General features: G+C 45.9%; 1 protein-coding gene across 1 annotated transcript; it reads left to right on the top strand.

Annotated features, from left to right (window-relative positions):
• The first annotated feature begins 340 nt into the window (after positions 1–340).
• LOC115910318 (NADH-cytochrome b5 reductase 3) lies at positions 341–17,134 on the top strand. Its single transcript, XM_030960368.1, has 9 exons — positions 341–464; positions 3,778–3,909; positions 6,926–6,998; positions 9,186–9,292; positions 10,485–10,614; positions 11,462–11,545; positions 11,670–11,755; positions 14,044–14,143; positions 15,162–17,134. Exons 1-9 carry the CDS (start codon positions 444–446, stop codon positions 15,332–15,334), a joined length of 906 nt encoding a protein of 301 aa, XP_030816228.1. The 5' UTR covers positions 341–443; the 3' UTR covers positions 15,335–17,134.
• The last annotated feature ends 1,757 nt before the right edge of the window (positions 17,135–18,891 follow it).

Raw genomic sequence — 18,891 nt, 5'->3', positions numbered from 1 at the left:
CCCTGGATCCCTGGCAGTGCCCAAGGCCAGGCTGGATGGGGCTCCGAGCAAGCTGGGATAGTGGAAGGTGTCCCTGCCTGTGGCAGGAAGGGTTGGAACTGGATGAACTGGACAATCCCTCAAACCCTCGGCAGTCTGTGATTATTCATGCAGTTAACAAAGCGCAGAGGGCGCTGGGGTCACGCTGCCCTCACACAACTCCAGGACAGCCCCAAGGCCATGGCGCGGCGCGGCGGGGCGTGACGTCACGTGACAGGGCGGAGCTTAGCCCACCGCGGCGTGTGACGTGTCACGGGGCGGGCGCGGGACAGGCGCAGTTCATCGCTCTTCGTGACGTCACGCAAGGGGGCGTGGCCGGCACTGTGTATGTTGTCACGGAGCGGGGCGGCCCCGGCGCGGTTCATCGCGGAGCGGGGCGGTGCCCGCGCTGTGTCGGGGCAGCGATGGGGGCACAGCTCAGCGTGGTGAGTGCAGGGGGGCGGCCGGGAGCGGGGTCCCTTCCTGCGCAGCCCCGGCCTCGCCCGCAGCGCTCCGGGCGGGGCGGTGTCCCGGGGTGTCCCCGCTGTCCGGGGCCCCGCGGTGCCCCTGCGGCGCCCCCGCGGCGCCCCCGCGGCGCTGCGGAGGCTCCGGGGCCGTCCCGCGGCTGCCGCGCCCTGGGCGCTGTAGGTGCCTGTGCCGGCTGCCTGGCCGGGGCGTTTTGCCCTCCCAGCCCCGCGGTTATCTGTTGTTGTTATTGTTGCTGTTGTTATTGTGGAGGGCTCTGAACGCTTGTGGTGTTTTCCCTGTCGGGATAATTTCGGACTGTAGGTTTCCAGTGGCTGTGAGGAAGAAATTCTTCCCTGTGAGCGTGGTGAGGCCCTGGCACCGATTACCCGGAGTTGTGGCTGCCCCATCCAAGGCCAGGCTGGATGGGGCTCTGAGCAGCTCGGGATGGTGGAAGGCGTCCCTGCCCACGCTGTGGGAACGAGATGATCTTTAAGGTCGCTTCCAACACAAACCATCCCCGATTCTGTCTGTGGCCGTGCTTGCTGGGCAGCAGGTCTGCAGCGCTGTCAGCTCTGCACGCATCGCTTGCCTTTGCTCAGCTGCCTCTTACGGATCTTTGCTCCGGTGCGCAAACACACTGTTCTTCGGGTTTGTGAGAGGGCTGGGTGGAGCTGGATTCAGCGTGTGCTCGTTTGGGTGCAGCTGCTCGTTAAGGTGCATTGAACAGGGGAGATGAGGCTAAAGCTGCACAAGTGAAGGAATCCCGTTATCCTCTCGTTGGTTTTTGAAACAGATGAGAGGAATCTGTTAGCTGCCATTACTTCAGAACCAGAGTGTGTGAAGCCGAGCGTACAGTGTGTCTCATGCCCAAGCAGGGTTTGGTTTGTGTGTTCTTAGGGCAGGGCAGTGTTGGGGTGTCGGGCTGTGAGCCTGTGTGCTGGACTGTGCTGTGCTCACCACACCCAGCACTGCAGTCTCCATGGCTTTTCTCTTTGTTATCACACAGAGCCCTTTTTCCATTAATAAAAATTCCTGCTCTGTTACTAATTCTGCCTTGTCTGTTTGCAAAGATTTGTGCAGCTGGAAATGATGAGTCACGAGATCCCCATTTAGTGATTCCCAGGCCGTGTGGTCAGCCTGTTGCTCTCTGCTGCTGGAGACCTGATGCTTTGCAGTTATCTTCATTTACATCTTGGTCTGCCCTGTGGTGAGAGTATATAGGCCGCTTTTAACCCAGAGAATGTTTTTCTTAGCAAGCATGGCTTTTTGTAAGCATTCAGCCTTCAGTTCTTCCCCTTTTTTCTGCCTACCTGGTGATAGATCTGAGTAAGGGACTAAAACAGCTTTCTGAATTAGGGGTGTGCTCTGTCTTTCCAGGCCAAATCCCATGAGACCTTTGCACTAATTGACCACGAATAACAAATTGCTTTCCATGAAGTTAGCGCTGTGTTAAAATTATTTCTCATTGCCTGACAACAGCAGCTCTATTTTTTTTTGTTCATTTGAGATAGCCACATTTGGAAATAAAGTTGTTGTAACTTATTAATGTCTCATTTGAAACACCTGCTGCAAAGTCAGCTTGCTATTGCCTCCAGACCTCACTCACCTGTTAATTTCTCATTAAGGAGTTAACTTGCTGCTCTGTCACCTTGAACAGCTTCCCTCCCTCTGCCCTTTTTTCTGACTCAATGCCAAAATTTCTTCCCAGAGTTGCAGTAATCTGATGGATCTATGAGAGTTAAGGAATAATTTTCCTGTAAACTTCAGCTTCTTCAGAAACAACCTTTATAGAGCTATGTCAGTATTCCCAAATAAAAGTGAAAAGTGCAGTGTGTGCTCTCAGGTTGTACACAGTGATGATACATTTTAAACCTGCACAGCAGCACTTTAGGAAGAGAGAATTTATGCTCTCCCACAGTTTTATTATTAATAATGTAGGAAGTTTTTATAGCCTCCTGAAAGACTGCCACAGTTGCACAAATGCCATTCTAAAATATTGTTCAGGTCCCTTTAAAATAAAATGAAAGTGAAAGCTAAGCAGGCAGAACTTTGAGCTCATTTTTTCTATTTTTGCTATCATCATGCTTTTCCCCTCTCCTCTGCTGAAGTATTTAATACTAAATCACAGAGAGGATTTTTATAAGTAGTTGTGCAGTTTATTCTCCTGCCCCAATGTGAAGAGGGTGGTGTGGTGTCAGAGCATAATCTGTTCCTATCTTATAGGGCTTCAGAGGTGGGGGAAATGATGGTAAAGGCACAAGAAGGGCTGTCCCTTGGCTGTGTCCTGCAGCTTAGCTGCTTTCCCAGGGACGGGGTGCTGCTGTGCATGCACGGCTCTGTGGTTGTGGAAATGCCCCCAAACTCTGAGCTGGACAGTGTGTGCATGGTGCCAGCACCCAGCAGCAGCGTGGCTTGGCTGGCAAAGCCCTGCTCAGCTGCCAGAGAGAGAACAGGGTCTGTGCCCGAGTGTGAGACCCCAAATTATGGGGTGTCTGCAGCACGTGGGGTGGCCTGTGAAGGGGTCTGTGCAACAGTGGCCCCTGTGTCCAGATGGCAGCAGCTGGGGAGCCTGGAGAGTGGGTGCACTCTGCCAGGGCAAAGCCAGCTGCTGGGGGATCCACATGGTACAGTTGTGTGTGTACGGAATTCCCACTCGTGGACCTTTATCCCGATCGCTGGGGACGGGAACAGGATGAGCCTGTTGGGGCTGTTTGTGGGTGTCTGGCTCTGTTGATCAGTGTGGTCTGCCACAGGCTTAGGCTGGACATTAGGAAAAGGTTCCTCACCCAAAGGGTGGTTGGGCACTGGAGCTCCCCAGGGAATCGTCACAGCCCCAAGCCTGACAGAGCACAAGGAACATTTGGACAATGTTCTCAGGGATTGTTGGGGCCTCCTGTGTGAGGTTGGACTGGATGATCCTGATGGGCCCCTCTCAACTCAGGATATTCTGTGTGTATTTGGACATGTGTGATACATGTGTCGATGTGCCTGCTGGAGATGGGGATTCAGCCTCCCTGTCAGGGCACCTGGGGATATGGAGCTGTGACAGCCTCACTTTGTATCCAGCTGCCAGCCTTGTGCTGGTGTGCAAGTGCCTCAACACGGGAGTGATGCTGGGTCTTCATAAAGCAAATCTGTGGGTTTGGGATTTATTTTTTTTTAATAATGCTTCCTCTTCCTGCTCAAATAAACTTTTTGGTGGTTAGAGTGTCATGGCATAGTGCCCTATTCCCTGTCACCCAAATAACTCATTCTGCACACATGTCTGACACTGTTTCTGTGCTGCTGCAGTTGCGTCAGGTTGTGACATACCCAATATGGCTGATCTACACCACCTTCATGAGGCTCTTCAGGAATCCCCAGCCTGCAATTACCCTCAAGGACCCAGAAGTGAAGTATGCACTGAGGCTGATTGATAAGGAGGTAGGTGCATGTGCAGTGCTGAGCATGACCCCTCCATGGGTGCTGTGAAATGCTTTACAGCTTCTGAAGCCTTGGGTGATGTCCCAACAGGGTGGATACTTTTGTCTTGAGGAAAGGACTTCTTAATAAAAGCTCTTTGTGTGGTGTAACTTGCAGTTCTGCAAGCAGCTTGTTTCCAAACAGCTTAGAGTGGGGAATGCTGCTTGGAAATGATCAAACTCACAGTGAATGTGTGTCAGCAGAAATTCCCAAAATGTGCACTACCGACTGGGCTAAGGGACACAAGTCCTGCTGTCAGGCAGAGCAGGCAGGTTTTTCATGGTCAGTGGCATTCAACAGCAGTTGCCAGAACTATGCTGGTTCCTGTTACTAGATTGATATACTGTAATGTTTTCCAGGAAGAAAGGTGTTTAAGTCATGCAGTCCTGACAGCACCCAAGCTGTCTCAGCTTCTCTACTCTCTGTCGAAGTAAAGCCTCGCGGTACAAAATTAAATGCTTGCTCAAGTGGGATACCAGGGGAATGTCATAATGCTTTCAGGGGTGGATCTTGCCATCAGAAATGGTAACTAAGCTTGTGGGAAGTGAGCCAAAGCCACCAAAGTTGAAAAGTCTAGGTTTCTATTGGATAAACCCACTATCAAAAGCATGAGGGAGATATCTTGGCTTTTCAGGTGTAAAGTCACACCTGAGGATATTTTTAGTGTTGACTTTTTAAGGCTATGAGCTATTCAGAAATTTATCAGAAGACTTTGGACTGGAACAGAGCTTTGTTTGAGGTTTAGAGGTGCACTGGTAGCTTGGCTTTGACTGGTTCTGTCAAAGGAAACAAAAAAAAATACTGTCATTTTGAATCCTGGGTTTGTGTGAACTGAGAGCTTCCCTGTGGCTTGGGCTGGGCTGCATTGCTGAATTTATTTCCCAGGTGTGCTGCAACCACACTGTTGTTATAGGCTCCCTACTTCTCATGAGGTCAGGAAAGGCTGGGGGAATTGGGATTGTTCAGCCTGGAGAAGAGAAGGCTTTGGGGTGACCTCACTGTGCCCTTGCAGTGCCTGAAGGGAGCCCACAGGAAAGATGGAGAGAGAGACTTGACAAGGGCCTGGAGTGACAGGACAAGGAGGGATGGGTTCACACTGACAGAGAGTGGGTTTCGATTGGATATTGGGCAGAAATTCTCCCCTGTGGGGGTGCTGAGGCCCTGGCACAGGTTGCCCAGAGCATCTGTGGCTGCCCCTGGATCCCTGATAGTGTCCAAGACCATGTTGGATGGGGCTCTGAGCAAGCTGGGATAGTGGGAGATGTCCCTGCCTATGGCAGGGGGATAAACTGGGTGATCTTTAGTGTCCCTTCCACCCAAATCCTTCTATGATTGTGTGATGTGTCCAAATTGAGTCTGCCACACCTGTCTCTCAAACAGAGAAATAGGAGTCTCGAGGCTGCTTCCTGGTGCATAGCATAGGAAAAATCTATAATATAGTTAAGTATGCTAATTTACTTCATGCCTTAAAAAAGCCAACAACTTCAGTTTGGCTGGTTGGTTTTACAATGGTGTGCATAATTAATTTGTTGCCTTTCAGTGGCTTCTGCAAGACACCAGCCTGCAAAAACTGTTCTTCAACATTGCATTTGACAAGGGTGAAAGGCTCCTTGGCACTGCAGCTTGAGACAGAAGTGTGTGGCCAAGGGCTTCCAGGTGCTCAGGGCAGTGCCAAAGGGGAGTGACCTTGTGCTGGAAGTGGATCCTGATCCAAGGCGGTCTGTAATCCAGCCTTGATGACACCTTGCAGGGTGACAGGCTTGGTGTCCTGGTTGTGTGACAGAGAGAGGCACAGGCGTGCTGATCTCGGTGTTGGGGATCCCCTGAGCCTCCTAGTTTCTCACAATTGCCTCACGATGCACCAAAATACTTGTGTTATGCACCTTCAGCTAAACTCTCTCGACTTTAATTGCTGAGGTGATCAAGTGGGAATTCAGAGCTTTGTCCTTTCTGCATACTGTTAAAGACAGAATAATAAAAATGCAGCATTATTGGCAAAAGCCAGTGATTTCCATACAGTGCTGAAATTTCTGTACAGAAACAGCAGCAGTGTTAAATCCACATTAGTTGTCTTTCTAAAGGAATTTTCAGTGGCAGTTACTGCTCCTGAATAGACATAAGTACAGAGAAGCCCTTTGGAGACTGCCAGTCCATTCCCTTCTTCCTTCAGGATTTGCCTTAAAATGAGGTACTGTGAGGAAAATTTCATCAGTTTGACCATAGCAAGGGAAGATGAGACAAACTGTGAGGAAGAAATTTGTCTCTATTGGTTACTTTAAAAACAGTTAGGCAAACAAAATAAGGGTTACAAAACCCTTAAAAACAGAAAGTCACTGGATGAGGCATTAAACTGTATGATGTTTCTTTCTGTCTTTTTCATTTTTTGCTGTGTTTTCCATTCCTGTGAATATGACCTGATTTTTGAAACATAAAATTTACATAATATAAGAAATAGTGTTCAGATACTTATTGCCAAAATTTTATTAAAGGTGTGATTTTCCTAGTAAAGATTAGAATAATTATCCCAGCAGGATTGGATATATTGTCATACTTTTGTTCATATCTAAACACAGTGCTCTTTTCAATTTCATTTACGGATTAATTCGGTTTTTACAGGGAAAATACTTCAAGGACCTTACCATGGCAAAAGGAACCAGGTTGCTACTTCCATGTATGGTTAATTCATCTGAATTTGAGAGATAAGAATCAGAATACTGTGGCCTTGAACTCTTGCATATTTAAACTTGAAATGAGAACTGAAGAACTAATTAATTTATATCTTGTGACCTTCTCATGGAAGGCAGTGTAAATATCCATAATATTTGGAAAGTTATCATTGAGTCTTAATCTGCACACAGGTATTAAGTGTCATTAATTCTTAATCCTGCAGGATGTCAGACTTGTCTTGTTTTAGAAGTGAAATCACAAACATTTAATCCCAACAGCAGAGCTGACTGTTGTGATTTTCCTTTTTCAGGAAGTTAGTCATGACACAAGGAGGTTTCGATTTGCCCTCCCTTCCATGGAGCACGTTCTGGGTCTCCCTCTAGGTATGTTCCCTATGATTAATCCAAGTGTTGATGGCATTAATTACACTATAAGAGATTTTGTGGGGTTTTTTTCCCCTATGTTTTTTTATTTGGAATACTCCTCATGTGGCTGGAGCTGTTATTGAGAGCTCTGCATGAATATCCTCGTGCTGTGAGTAATCTGCAGGCTCTGAAGTGCAGTGTATGTGAGTGAACATCCAGCTTGTTTCTGTGCGGAGTGGAGGAACAAACACAGGTCTTCACTTGTACTTTTCCAGTCTCAGCTTTCCAGCATGTGTTATTCCGGTGGGGCTGAATCCCTGCAGTCCCCTTCCATGCCCTGAGGCACTGCTCTCATCCACTTCTCCTCCAACACATGTGGTTTACCAGATGATCTACTCACTTCTGAATTTCGTGGAAGGTTTGAATCACCCAGGGGTAGTTGTTTCCAAAGGCCCTGCCACGTGGTGTGGTGTCTTCCATAACAGCTTAGTGCCATTGCTTCCTCCTGCTTGTATAAAGAGCATTTAATTGTGACTTGTGTTTAATAGGACTTCTGCTTTAACAAGCTGCTGCAGTGATCCATGACTCCTGTTCTTTGTGGTTGTTGTCAGCACCTTTTCCAGGTGTTAACTTCCATCTTCTTTGGGATGTTAAAAATCTCTTGATCTTTTTAGTAGCCATGAAAGCAAAGCTCCTTTCCCTGGCTTGCCCAAAATGGACATTGAGGGGTGGTTTGCAGGGTGAGACTTGGGAAGCAGAGAGATCTGAAAGCTGCAGAAGATGGAAAAGCAGCTGGGAGCAGCAGAGCTGCAGTTGGGTGGCAGATGCTGTTTAGTCCAGCACCAGCTTTTGCCTTTTATCACCAAAACCACTGAAAGCTTCATTCTGAGGGAGGGGGGTTGTATGTGGCCCCATGCAGAGGCTGCCAACTTATGTCCTATCAGGGTGGGGCAAAGCTCAAACAGATGAGGGCACAAGGCACATTTTCTCTCTGGGAGGGGCACCTTTTCTGCTTTGTAGCAGTTCTTGTGAGGTGTGCCCCAGCAGCAACCCCACTGTCCAGGCTGACAGTCTGCAGGGGTCACCAGGGCTCTGTGGTCTGTGCCTGCAGCCTCTTCTGCCCTAGAGAAGGAACAGGAGCTCCCTGCTGCAGCTCCCTCCAGGTGTGCCCTAGCAGGATTTCTGTAGGCTCTGCTGGGAGGGTTACAGGAATATGATGTCCATGTACAGCTTCAGGTGAGTTACGGTTGCTCATTCCCCAAGTCACCAGGTAACACATATTCCCTCACCTAGCACTTTGTAATCCTTCTGAAGTAAGGAATTAAGCATTCCTGAAGGGTCAGCTGCTTCTGGAGCTAATGTAATATGGTCATTATGCAAACCAGTTCCTGGTAAAATCCCCTCTGTTGTGTTCCCATAACGGGCAGAGGAGCTGTGCCATCATTGGAGATGCTTTGTTCTGTTGACCTAATGGTGAAAAAAAACCCCAAAATTCAAAACCTCTCCTTCCCCTCCTGGATAGTCTTCAGAATAGTGGAAATTTATAGGAAAACCTTTCATAGAAGTTAGTTATTTTCTTGCTTTTTTCAGAAAAAAATATGTAGACATTGAGAAGAGAAACTGTTGTAGAGAGCTCAGAGGATGTGTGACACATGGAAACGTGGTTGCTGCATTTGCATGTTAAGCTGGAGGAATAGCAGGGTTAGCAAAGTGCTTTGTGTCTAGGCAGCCTCAGCAAAGCAGCTGGAGAGCTCCTGGAGGATGTGGGGGGATCTGTGCTCAAAGCAAGAGCAGTTACAAACTGAGTTTTAAATAGACTGTGTCTGTTTCCAGCTAATACATTAATAAAGATGTGTGAACAGCATTTGACAGTTCTCCCCTCCTGTGTCCCTTTTATTTGCCTGTGCAGGAGAGACAAATCCCATCTTTTGAAAGATCTGGGGTACAGTTCAGGCTTTGGTAAATGTAAATGCATGAAGTTATGATTGACGCACAGAATTAGCAGTGGAGTTGTCTGTCCTTGCAGGTAGATCTGTGCATGGCTAACAACTCTGGCAAGGTGTGGCAGTGTCAGGAAAATAAGAAAGGAAGAAGTGATGCTGCAAAATAAGGTAGTTAGAGCTTTGAGGCTGCATTTGAGCCAATCCACTGAAAGAAAAATCTTTTGAAAGAAAATTAGTTTTTGGGTTTTTTTTCCTGCAATAGGGCAGCACATCTACCTGTCTGCACGGATTGATGGAGCTCTGGTTGTCAGACCTTACACTCCAGTTTCCAGTGATGATGACAAGGGCTTTGTGGATCTTGTTGTCAAGGTGAGAATATCATACTCTGTTCCCAGGCTGGGCCACTTCTGAGCCACCTTTACAGTGCCTTTATGTGAAGTTTGGTGTGCTGGCTTCTCTTCAGGAATGTGCCAGTACCTACAGCCCACATGGCATTCTGCAGGCACTTCTTTAGTGAGGGTGTCTCATGAGGTGCTGTATCATTTCCACCCTCTGTGTGGACCTGCAGATGTTCATATGCATTTTAATCCTTCTGGAATAAGGAATTAACCTTGCCTGAATGGGCAGCTGCTTCTGAAGCTAATGGAATTTGGTCATTATGAGCACTGAGAGTGATGATTGTGGTGGTGTTCACCGGAGTCCCAGGATGAGGGAAGAGATGAGAATCTTGACTCCATGTTTCAGAAGGCTGATTTTTTATTTTATTATATATATTATATTAAAAGATAATGATATATTAAAACTATAGTGAAAGAGTAGAAGAAAGGATTTCATCAGAAGGCTTGCAAGGATTAGAAAGGAATGGAATGATAATAAAATCTTGTGACTGACCAGAGTCCAAGACAGCTGGACTTTGATTTGCCATTAATTAAAAACAACCACATGAGACCAATCAAATATGCACCTGTTGCATTCCACAGCAGCAGATAATTATTATTTGCATTTTGTTTCTGAGGCCTCTCAGCTTCTCAGGAGAAAAGATCCTAACGAAAAGATTTTTCATAAAATATTTCAGTTAGATGATCGTTATCATTTACTGATCCAGGCAGTGGGAATGATTGATTTAATTGGTAAGAATGTGATTTTAACTCTTGTGATAATGTACTTTTGTTTTGCCTCTGGTTAGCTAGACTACCTATCATTTAAGGCTGTTAGGAATTTAAAATATTAATATCTGCACTGGATTTCCTCTTAGAATTTTGCTGTATGGAATCAGTGTTTTGGGCTTTTTCTTTATTTTTCTAGCCCCTTTTAAACTTGGGTGTAAATAGTGTTGATTATCAACATTCTCTGTGTTGCAGAATTACAGTGGAAAAATCACTGGTCTCTGTCCAAAAATTGGGGCAGGAGTGGCATTTTGATCTTTTGTCAGTCAGACATTGCATTTCTTTATGGAGTAATTGTGTTCTTTGCACGAGGAGTATTTGTACCTAAAACTTTGAAGGGCAAATACTCTTCTCTGAGCTGTGAGACTGAATTGCTTTGTCATTGTTTTTAACAGGTCTACTTCAGAGGTGTCCATCCCAAGTTTCCTGATGGGGGGAAGATGTCACAATACTTGGACAGCCTGAAGATAGGGGACACCATTGACTTCAGAGGACCAAGTGGCCTCCTTGTGTACAAAGGAAAAGGCAAGGCTGCTTTGGACTATAGAATTTACCCAGAGTAAACAGTACAGGAAAAATGTCTTATTACTATAGAAGTGCTTTTTATTGATGCTGTTCTCAAGTAAGGGATGGGTTTTTTCCATGTTATATAGGCACAGTTTATACACTGACAAAAACACTGGGTATTTGCACTGTCCACTGCTAATTTCCCAAGTAAAAATGAACTTTGAGTAGGCATTGCTTTTATGTCAATGTAAAATATCTTCTGTTAGTATAATGCAGTCACAGATGTGTCACAAAAACCTTCTGGTAGTTTTGTGTGAAGCACAACTCTGACACGTGGTTTTCCAGAGCTTGTATGTAGCATTCATGTTATTCTGGATGAAGAGAGCTGTGAATACAGCCCAGCACTCTGGGGAGTTTCAGACTCTCTGTTGTGTTTGGCTCAAAAAGAGAAAAATAACAAAAAAGCCCCATGGTATATATTTTATGTTTTTCTTTAAAATAATCCGCTCAGGGGAAATCAACTCTGTGAGCAGATCAATTCCTTAGTGTAGAGCTGTTTCCAGAATCTGGGCTTGTGAATGTCACTGGGGCTATGGAATATGAGCAAATTGAAATACAGGTGGTGTGTATGTAGGCTGTGATCAGGGATAAGTCATAACCCTTGTCAGTGTTTGATGGTACCACCTCATGTCCTAAAATCACCTTCCAGGGTTGCCCTAATTCAGGACATCTTCACCTTTTCTGTTCTGTGGGAGGGAAGAGTGGCAAGGCTGAAATGAAGTCAATTTAGCAGGATGTGCTGGAAAGGGATAACAGGAGGTGTTTCCTGCTTGCCTCAGTGTTTTCCATCTCTTTCTCTCTTCAGGCAAGTTTGCTATTCGGCCAGAAAAGAAAGCTGAACCAGTTACCAAGACAGTGAAGTACGTGGGGATGATTGCAGGGGGGACTGGTAGGTAGCTGTAAGGATTCATCTGTGGTTTCTGACAGCTGCTGGATGCATTTGCTTCCATTTTCCCACTTGTCCCTTCTTTTACTCCCCATCCTCACATCACTGACCTGCCTCTGTCCCCCAGGGATAACACCTATGCTGCAGATCATTCGAGCAATCATAAAGGACAAAGATGACCCCACCATTTGCCAGCTGCTGTTTGCTAATCAGGTAGTTCTGTACTTTTTTTCAGTTTGTAGTATTTTGCTTACCTAGCAGGACTCCACTCAGCAAATGAAATCACAGAGATACAAACCCTAAGGGGAGAAGTAAACTGAAGTGTTGGAAACCTCCCATATGAAAGTACAGTGATAAATTGAGGCTTTAGCATTACTACAGCAAGGATTGCTAATGTTTGCCTTCCTGTGACTCATTGCTCTGTTTCTAATCCAGTTTATGAGTGTTAAAGCCCTGCATTCCTTTGTGCAAGTTGTTAATGTTTTGGGCAGACTTTCAGAGCTGTCTCTCTTAGTGGAAACATGAAAGGGGTGGATATTTGTCTCCTCCAGCAATTTCAACTCCCCAGCTTTGCAGCAGTGTTTGTCTGTGGAATCTTTCTGTCTGAGGACATCTTGGGTGAGGCTAAAGTAACTGTGGTCTCAGCAGCTCCCTCAGTTATAGAGTTATGATTCTTCTTGGCTGTCTGCTTTTATTTCCAGCCCTTCTGTCAGTTTTTCACTGCTTCTCCTGCTTCTTGAGGTGTGGCATCCTGCATGCTGGCCAGAGCAAAGCTCTCATCCATGGAATCCTTGCAAGAGAGATTTCTTGGGAAAGCCAGGTGTTGGTGTGTGCTGCTGGGCAGTACCCCTTTTTGGCCTGATGTTCTTCTACTGTGACTCTTTCTGCTTTTTAATTTCTCCCTCTAATTAATATTTGTGTTTGGATTGAGTCATTATTTGTGGTGAGCTTCACTTCATGCTTGTGGTTTTTAGCTTGTTTAGGCTCTCCTCTATTTTTCTTCTCATATTCAGTGTGTGCTTATTCATTTGTGCCATTTTTGTGCCTACAAGAAAGATGGAGAGGGACTCTTGACGAGGGCCTGGAGTGACAGGACAAGGGGGAATGGCTTCACATTGACAGAGAGGAGGTTTAGATTGGATATGAGGAAGAAATTGTTCCCTGTGAGGCCCTGGCACAGGTTGCCCAGAGAAGCTGTGGCTGCCCCTGGATCCCTGGCAGTGTCCAAGGCCAGGCTGGATGGGGCTCTGAGCAACCTGGGGGAGTGGAACTGGATGGGCTTTAAGGTCTCTTCCAGCCCAGGCAGTTCTGTGATAGCTGAGTTATAGCCTGAGGTTTTCCTGCCCAGGAGCTACGATCCAAGTGCTGAGATTCCCTGTTCTGAGGAGCCCTGCCAGTGCTCTCTGCTGCTGGCTGGAGCCCTTGGATTTGGCATAAAGTGCAGTGGTATCAGAGCAGGAGGGCCAGGATTTGCTGGGAATGATTCAGAATGGCTAACACAGGCCTGGAGCTGCCTTAGTAGCATGGGAAGCCCACTGCAGCTGGGAGGGAGAACCTGGGAAACAGTTCCCTCCTTGTTACCTATGGAAACATCAGTCCCTGGCTTTAAAGAGTCCTTGGACCCAGTAACTCCACAAATAGGAAGCAGTTTTAAAAAATATTTTAAAGTGTTTAAAACAATGTACATGGACTCCTGCTGTGCTTCTGGCTGGCACACTTTGAGTTGGCCAGAGCCAGTAGGAGTTTTTCTGGAGCACCCACAGCTGCACACCCAGGAATAGCACATTCTCTGGAATAGCTGCTGCACATTCCTCCTTATCCCCACAGTTATGGACTTAGTGGTGACCTCTGTGCCAAATTACTATGGCTGCAGGGGATGGCAGCACTTTCAGTCCCTGCCCTTTTCCTTCCTGCCCAGACTGCAGCTGCTCTGAGGGAAATAAGGCTTTCCTTTGGCCTTCAGTGATGCTGCATCAGGGAGGAGCCAAACTTGATACCCTGAGTAATGTTTATTGTTCCAACCAGAACTTGATACCCTTTTGATTGTTCATTCCACATGCTTTTTAAAAGCCAAGCAGTCTCCATATGGCAGTGCTGATGATACTTGAATTGACAAAGGTGAAAAAACCTGGCATTTCCTGTCTGGATGGTAGAGTATGAAGGGGTAGGGAGATATTTCTGTGCAGTCATGATTAGTTTTATGATGTGATAGTGCTAAAAGGGGCTTCATCCTTCTGATTCCCTGATTAAGTGATGGTTCTGCTTTGTTTTATTTTTAGAGAGAAGGCATTGCATGGTCAGAATTTGGAAAGTTAGAAGCGTTCTATTAGCTCTGCCATGGGCTAGGCATGGGAATAACTTGGGTTTGGCCTCTTCAGCCTTTGAAATGGAGTTGAATCATCTCTTCCATCCCTCAGGGCTGTGCAGTAGCTGCTGCTCTGTGGCCATGTGAGGGCTGCACTCACATGCAGGGTGTGATCACTGTTTTCCCTGTCCTGCAGACTGAGAAGGATATCCTGTTACGTTCCGAGCTCGATGAGATCCAGGTGCAGAATCCGGCTCGCTTCAAGTGCTGGTACACGCTGGACACGGCGCCTGAAAGTAAGACCTGGAGTGCCACTGCTTGTGAAACTCAGGAGCATCAGTGTGCTTCACAGGAGACATGGAGTGCCATGGGTGTATTTCTGAGCTTCATGATTCATTTCTTAGTGCATTCATTGCTTAGTGAAGGTCTGAGCAGCCTCATTCTCCACAGGCTCCAAGTGTTTCCGAAGCTCACCTCAGGCCAGTGGCAGTGCAGTGTTTCTCCCATGGCTACACCTGCAGATTTACCATTGTCTCCTGTCGACCTTCTTTTCTCCTTCCCCACAGACACAAATACAATGTGTTATCCTTGTGTTTGGAGCCTGCCCTGAGGCAGCTGCAGTGCCTGAGGCAGCTGCAGTACCTGAGGCACTGTGGAGCTCATGGGCACAGATCCCTACCTGAGCTTGCTGAACAAGCTTGAGGAAGAGAAGGCTAAACAGTGTCATTCCTTGTGGCTTTCCTTCCTTACCATTCCTGGTCATGCCCACCCATGCCAGGATAGATTCACACTCGCATTCCCTGGGAGTTTGGGGCAGAGAAGGAAAAGCCATGTAGGCCTCCTCTTCCTTGTGACCCAGAATACACCTCTGGTATGTTGAGGGAAGGCTCTGTTTCTGTTGTGTCATCCTCTGCAATCAGTGTTCTCCTGGAATTTCTGATTGCCATTCCTTCTTTGGGGAAATCATGAACTGATCTTAGCAGTTGGGATAAAAGTTCCTCCTTGGACCTCCTCAAGACTGTTCTGCAGACTTTCACTGTCATATGTGAAGGCTGACCAAAACTGGGATAAAAAAAAACTGTACAGTCTTATGATGCCCAAAAGTTTGGGTCAGCAGCAGTACAAGTTTGTTCTGTATCCAGGGCTGGGGATGTGATGGTTAACCTGAATCCCAGTAAAACTGACTGTCATTGTAAGTGTTCCAACTGGGAACAACTTCATCAGCAGGATTTCTCCTTTCTAAAGTGACTTGTATCTCTCTTTTCCTCCTTTTTACCTCATTCTGCTCCTCCTACTTTCATTTTCTTTTAACAGATTGGGATTACAGCCAAGGGTTTGTGAACCAAGAGATGATCAGAGACCACCTGCCCCCACCTCAGAACGATGTTCTGATCCTCATGTGTGGACCTCCTCCAATGATCCAGTATGCCTGCATTCCCAACCTGGACAAACTGGGCTATGCCAAGGACATGAGGTTCTCCTTCTAAACATGACTGTTATTCAGGGATCTTGTGTAGAAGGGAAGGAAAAAGAAAAACATGGGGGAACAGGACAAAGTTACAGAGGTGGCTGATGCACAGTGCTGGGAAAACACATTTACATTAAAAATGCTTCATATTTTCAGACTCTCTGGCAAGTAAGACACATAACTGTGCTAAACTGTGTGTGGAGAGGTGGTGGTGCCTCGTGCTCTGTGTTGTGTGCTCCATGTCCAGGGAGGACAGTGCAGCTGCTCAGGGCAGCACACACTCACTTACGCCTTTTCTTAGTGCTGTAATAAAGTGGCAGTAATATCCTACTTCCTAACACTGTGCATACCCAGGATTTTATTCAGTATGAGCTATGAAAACAATGACAAGTGTTGGATTATTCACCTTGCTTATGCCAAATGGTAATCCTTACAGAGCTCTAGGGCCAGGAGTGTTTGCCTTGTATCCATAACCTTTGCAACATCAGTTTAAAGATGCTTGTTGAGTTGAAGGATGCCAATGAACATTTATGGCTGAAGGTGTTGCAGCTGCCTCATAATCAAAACAGAGAGGTAGGCAGTGATAAAAAATTGGTTTCCTTTGTATTTTGGAATAGCCTCTCTTAAGTGCAAACACTTTTCCATCTGGTCACAGTTCTCATCCCTGGGCAATGAAAGAAACTACAGAAGGTGGCTTTGGGTACTGTTTCACAAGTACCTTGAATTTTTTGCTTGATAATGTGTGGGATACTGAAAAAAAATTCTAAATTTTGTATTCACTCCTAAGTACTGGGTGATGGCATAGGAGTACTAAAGCAGTTATTCTGTGTGCCCTGTGCAGTGAAAGAAAATGCTGGGTGAAAACTGGATGAGATTTTCTTGTTAATTGTTTCCCAGAGGTGGATTTGGGCTGAAGGGAGCCCAGGTTTCATTGCCAGGGGGTTTTGGCAGGCAGCCCTGCTCTGGTTGCAGTAGCACGCGATCACCTCCATGTCTCAATCAGGCAAAGCTCCCCAGGGTTTGCTTGGGAAGGATGCATGGGAACAGCCTTAAATCACCAAACTGACAGCAAATTCAAGTGTCTCGCTGAGTCTAAAACTGTTTCCTAGAAGCTGTTTACTACAGCTACAATTCTTATTTTTTATTATCCTTTTTTTACAGCAGCCTTTTACCTAGTTTTTAGGACACTGCAGGCATCTTGTGTGCCCAGCCTTCTGCTTCTGACCAGCAGAGATGCTGCTGAGGTTAGAGATGTCCTGCAAGGAGTCTAGGGAACTAAAAACCTTGTTCTGGTGATGACATCAGAGTGACTGGAAGGGTATTTAGTCATGTATGAAGTACTGTGGGTGCTGAGGTAGCTACAGGTGTCAATGTACAATAGCAATTTTTTAAAGACTGGGTAGGGATTCGAGGTTATAGCTCACTGTGTTTTCTTTTGTGCCACTACAACAGGTGGGTACTGTGTATTTAAAAGGTTAATTTTTCAGTAAAAATTAAAAAGCAAAGATACTACAGTTAATATAAGGAACCTCAGCTAGATAATACTGTTATTAATTTTATTAATTTGACATTTGTCTCAAGTCTTGAATTTTTGATGTGTGTTTCTGAAACTTGTTCTTTAATACTATGCTCCAAAGCTGAAATACTACTCAATTTTTCAAGTTTTAGTCCCTTTCTTGGAAGGCAAAAAGCAGAAATATGAGAGAAGTGGTCTGCTGCTGGTCTGTATCACTGTGGGATATGCATAGATTTTTCTTTATTGTATTTGCCAAAGTCATTCTCATCCTTTTTTATCCTGAATAAAGCTTTGAAAAGCTGAGTTTCATGAGAACTGATTCATATTTTGATTATTCTTAACTTGGAAGTTTCCCTTGGCACCAAAATCAGTGGGTAAATCTAACATGTCCTTGAAGGGACATAAGATCCAAGATAGCCAGTCCCCAGTTCCCTCAGGATTTGTTCATTTAAAAATTTCAAGTTTAATTTACCAAACTTAAGGTTTTGGCGATTTCATGATCAAAACAACAAGAAATCTGTGAAACTTAACTGAAGCTGGCTAAAAGTGGTCTCTGCTGATGTCTAATTGATACAACTCATTAAAAAGGAGGTAGGATAATAAAGTAATTCCTGGCTTTCCACACTAAAAATGCAGTACAGAGGATTCTGTTATCCCAAGGGTTTGGGGGATATTTGGCAAAAATTTATGGTGGCCCAGGTTGGACTAAGCTTTTAATACTCCTTGGATTCACAGGATTGGGCATTCCAGTGTTCACTGCACAGGTTTTTGCAAGGAAATCCCTTGGTCCCCAAATCCATGGGAGTTCAAAGCAAAAACCCCTGGGAGCTGAAGGCAAGAGGATGTTTCTTGGGCATTTTGAAGTATTTGGTGTGTCCTAAATGTTAGGTTTGAATTAATACAAATTTTCTAGGATTGTGTGTTTGGAGTTGCTGGTTTAGGGATGGCAAGGTCTTGATTTGGATTTGTAGGCACTCCCACTGAGCACTCCTTGTGTCAGCTTTAGGTCTGGACTGGTGGGAATTGTTGGACGAAGGAAAAGGGAATTGAAATGCACAGATCCATTCCTGGAGAAATGATCAGGATGGGAGAAAAGAGGGTGTGGAACTGCTGGGAGCTCCTGGAGAGAGGAAAGGATCCAAGAATTGGAAACAAAAGCTGTGGAACAAAGCCTGAAAGGGGACAGGGAAAGGAGGGAAAGAATCCCTGCTCCAGGAATCCAGCAGGGGCCAGGAGAGGATCATTTTGCATCCACCAGCTCCTGGTGAAATCCTAATAATGAAGGTCAAAGGAAATTATTTGTTTGCTATTAGGTTTGGAATAAAAGGTGCTATTCCAGAGGGGAATATTCACCTGTTAAAATTCTGTTGGATAAAGAAAAAGGGAGGAAGCAGCTGGGGAATGAACAGGTGGATTTTTGGTGGATTCAGGGGAAGACAGGGGAAGGGGCTCTGGTAGAATACACCTCACGGGTACCACCAGGAAAAGCCCCAACTGCCCTTCTTTCCAAGCTCTGACATTCCAGAGGGGTGACCAGTGGTTAGCACATCCCTTTCTATATTGCTTGGATGGGATGCCCAGTGCTTTGTTGGGAAGAGATAGTATTAGGAAATGAATGAATTCAGGGATGTAACTCCTGATAGTAAAGCCCTGGTGGCCCAGGTTTTTATATTCTTCCCAAACCCAACAGAGGGAATCCTGGAGGAGGTGGGAAACGCTGTGACTCTGTTGGTGGAATTCCTGGGAAATGGAAAGCAGCAGAAGCCGGAAGAACAGAGCTGGGACCAGACTCTAGTTGGGTAAGGCAGACACCAAATCCTTTGGAATTAGAACTAGGCAGGGGTGAGTAGAATTAACTGCCAAATTTGTACCCCTTGGGATACTCCATGAGAAGATCCCGACTGGGGACTGTTCCCAGATGGGAGCAGTGAGCCTTGGAATTGTCTGAATGGAAGAAAGAGGGATTCTTTCAGCACAAGGATCAGCTGTCAAACATGGAACTGTTACCAGAAAATTACTCAGGAGTGTTTAGTTCCCAAGCCAGGTCAATCTCCTGCCTC

This window comes from Camarhynchus parvulus, chromosome 1A, assembly GCF_901933205.1.
Source record: "Camarhynchus parvulus chromosome 1A, STF_HiC, whole genome shotgun sequence".
NCBI lineage: Eukaryota > Metazoa > Chordata > Aves > Passeriformes > Thraupidae > Camarhynchus > Camarhynchus parvulus.
The sequence above is the reverse complement of the archived record's forward strand: the minus strand, read 5'-3'. Positions and strand labels throughout refer to the sequence as shown.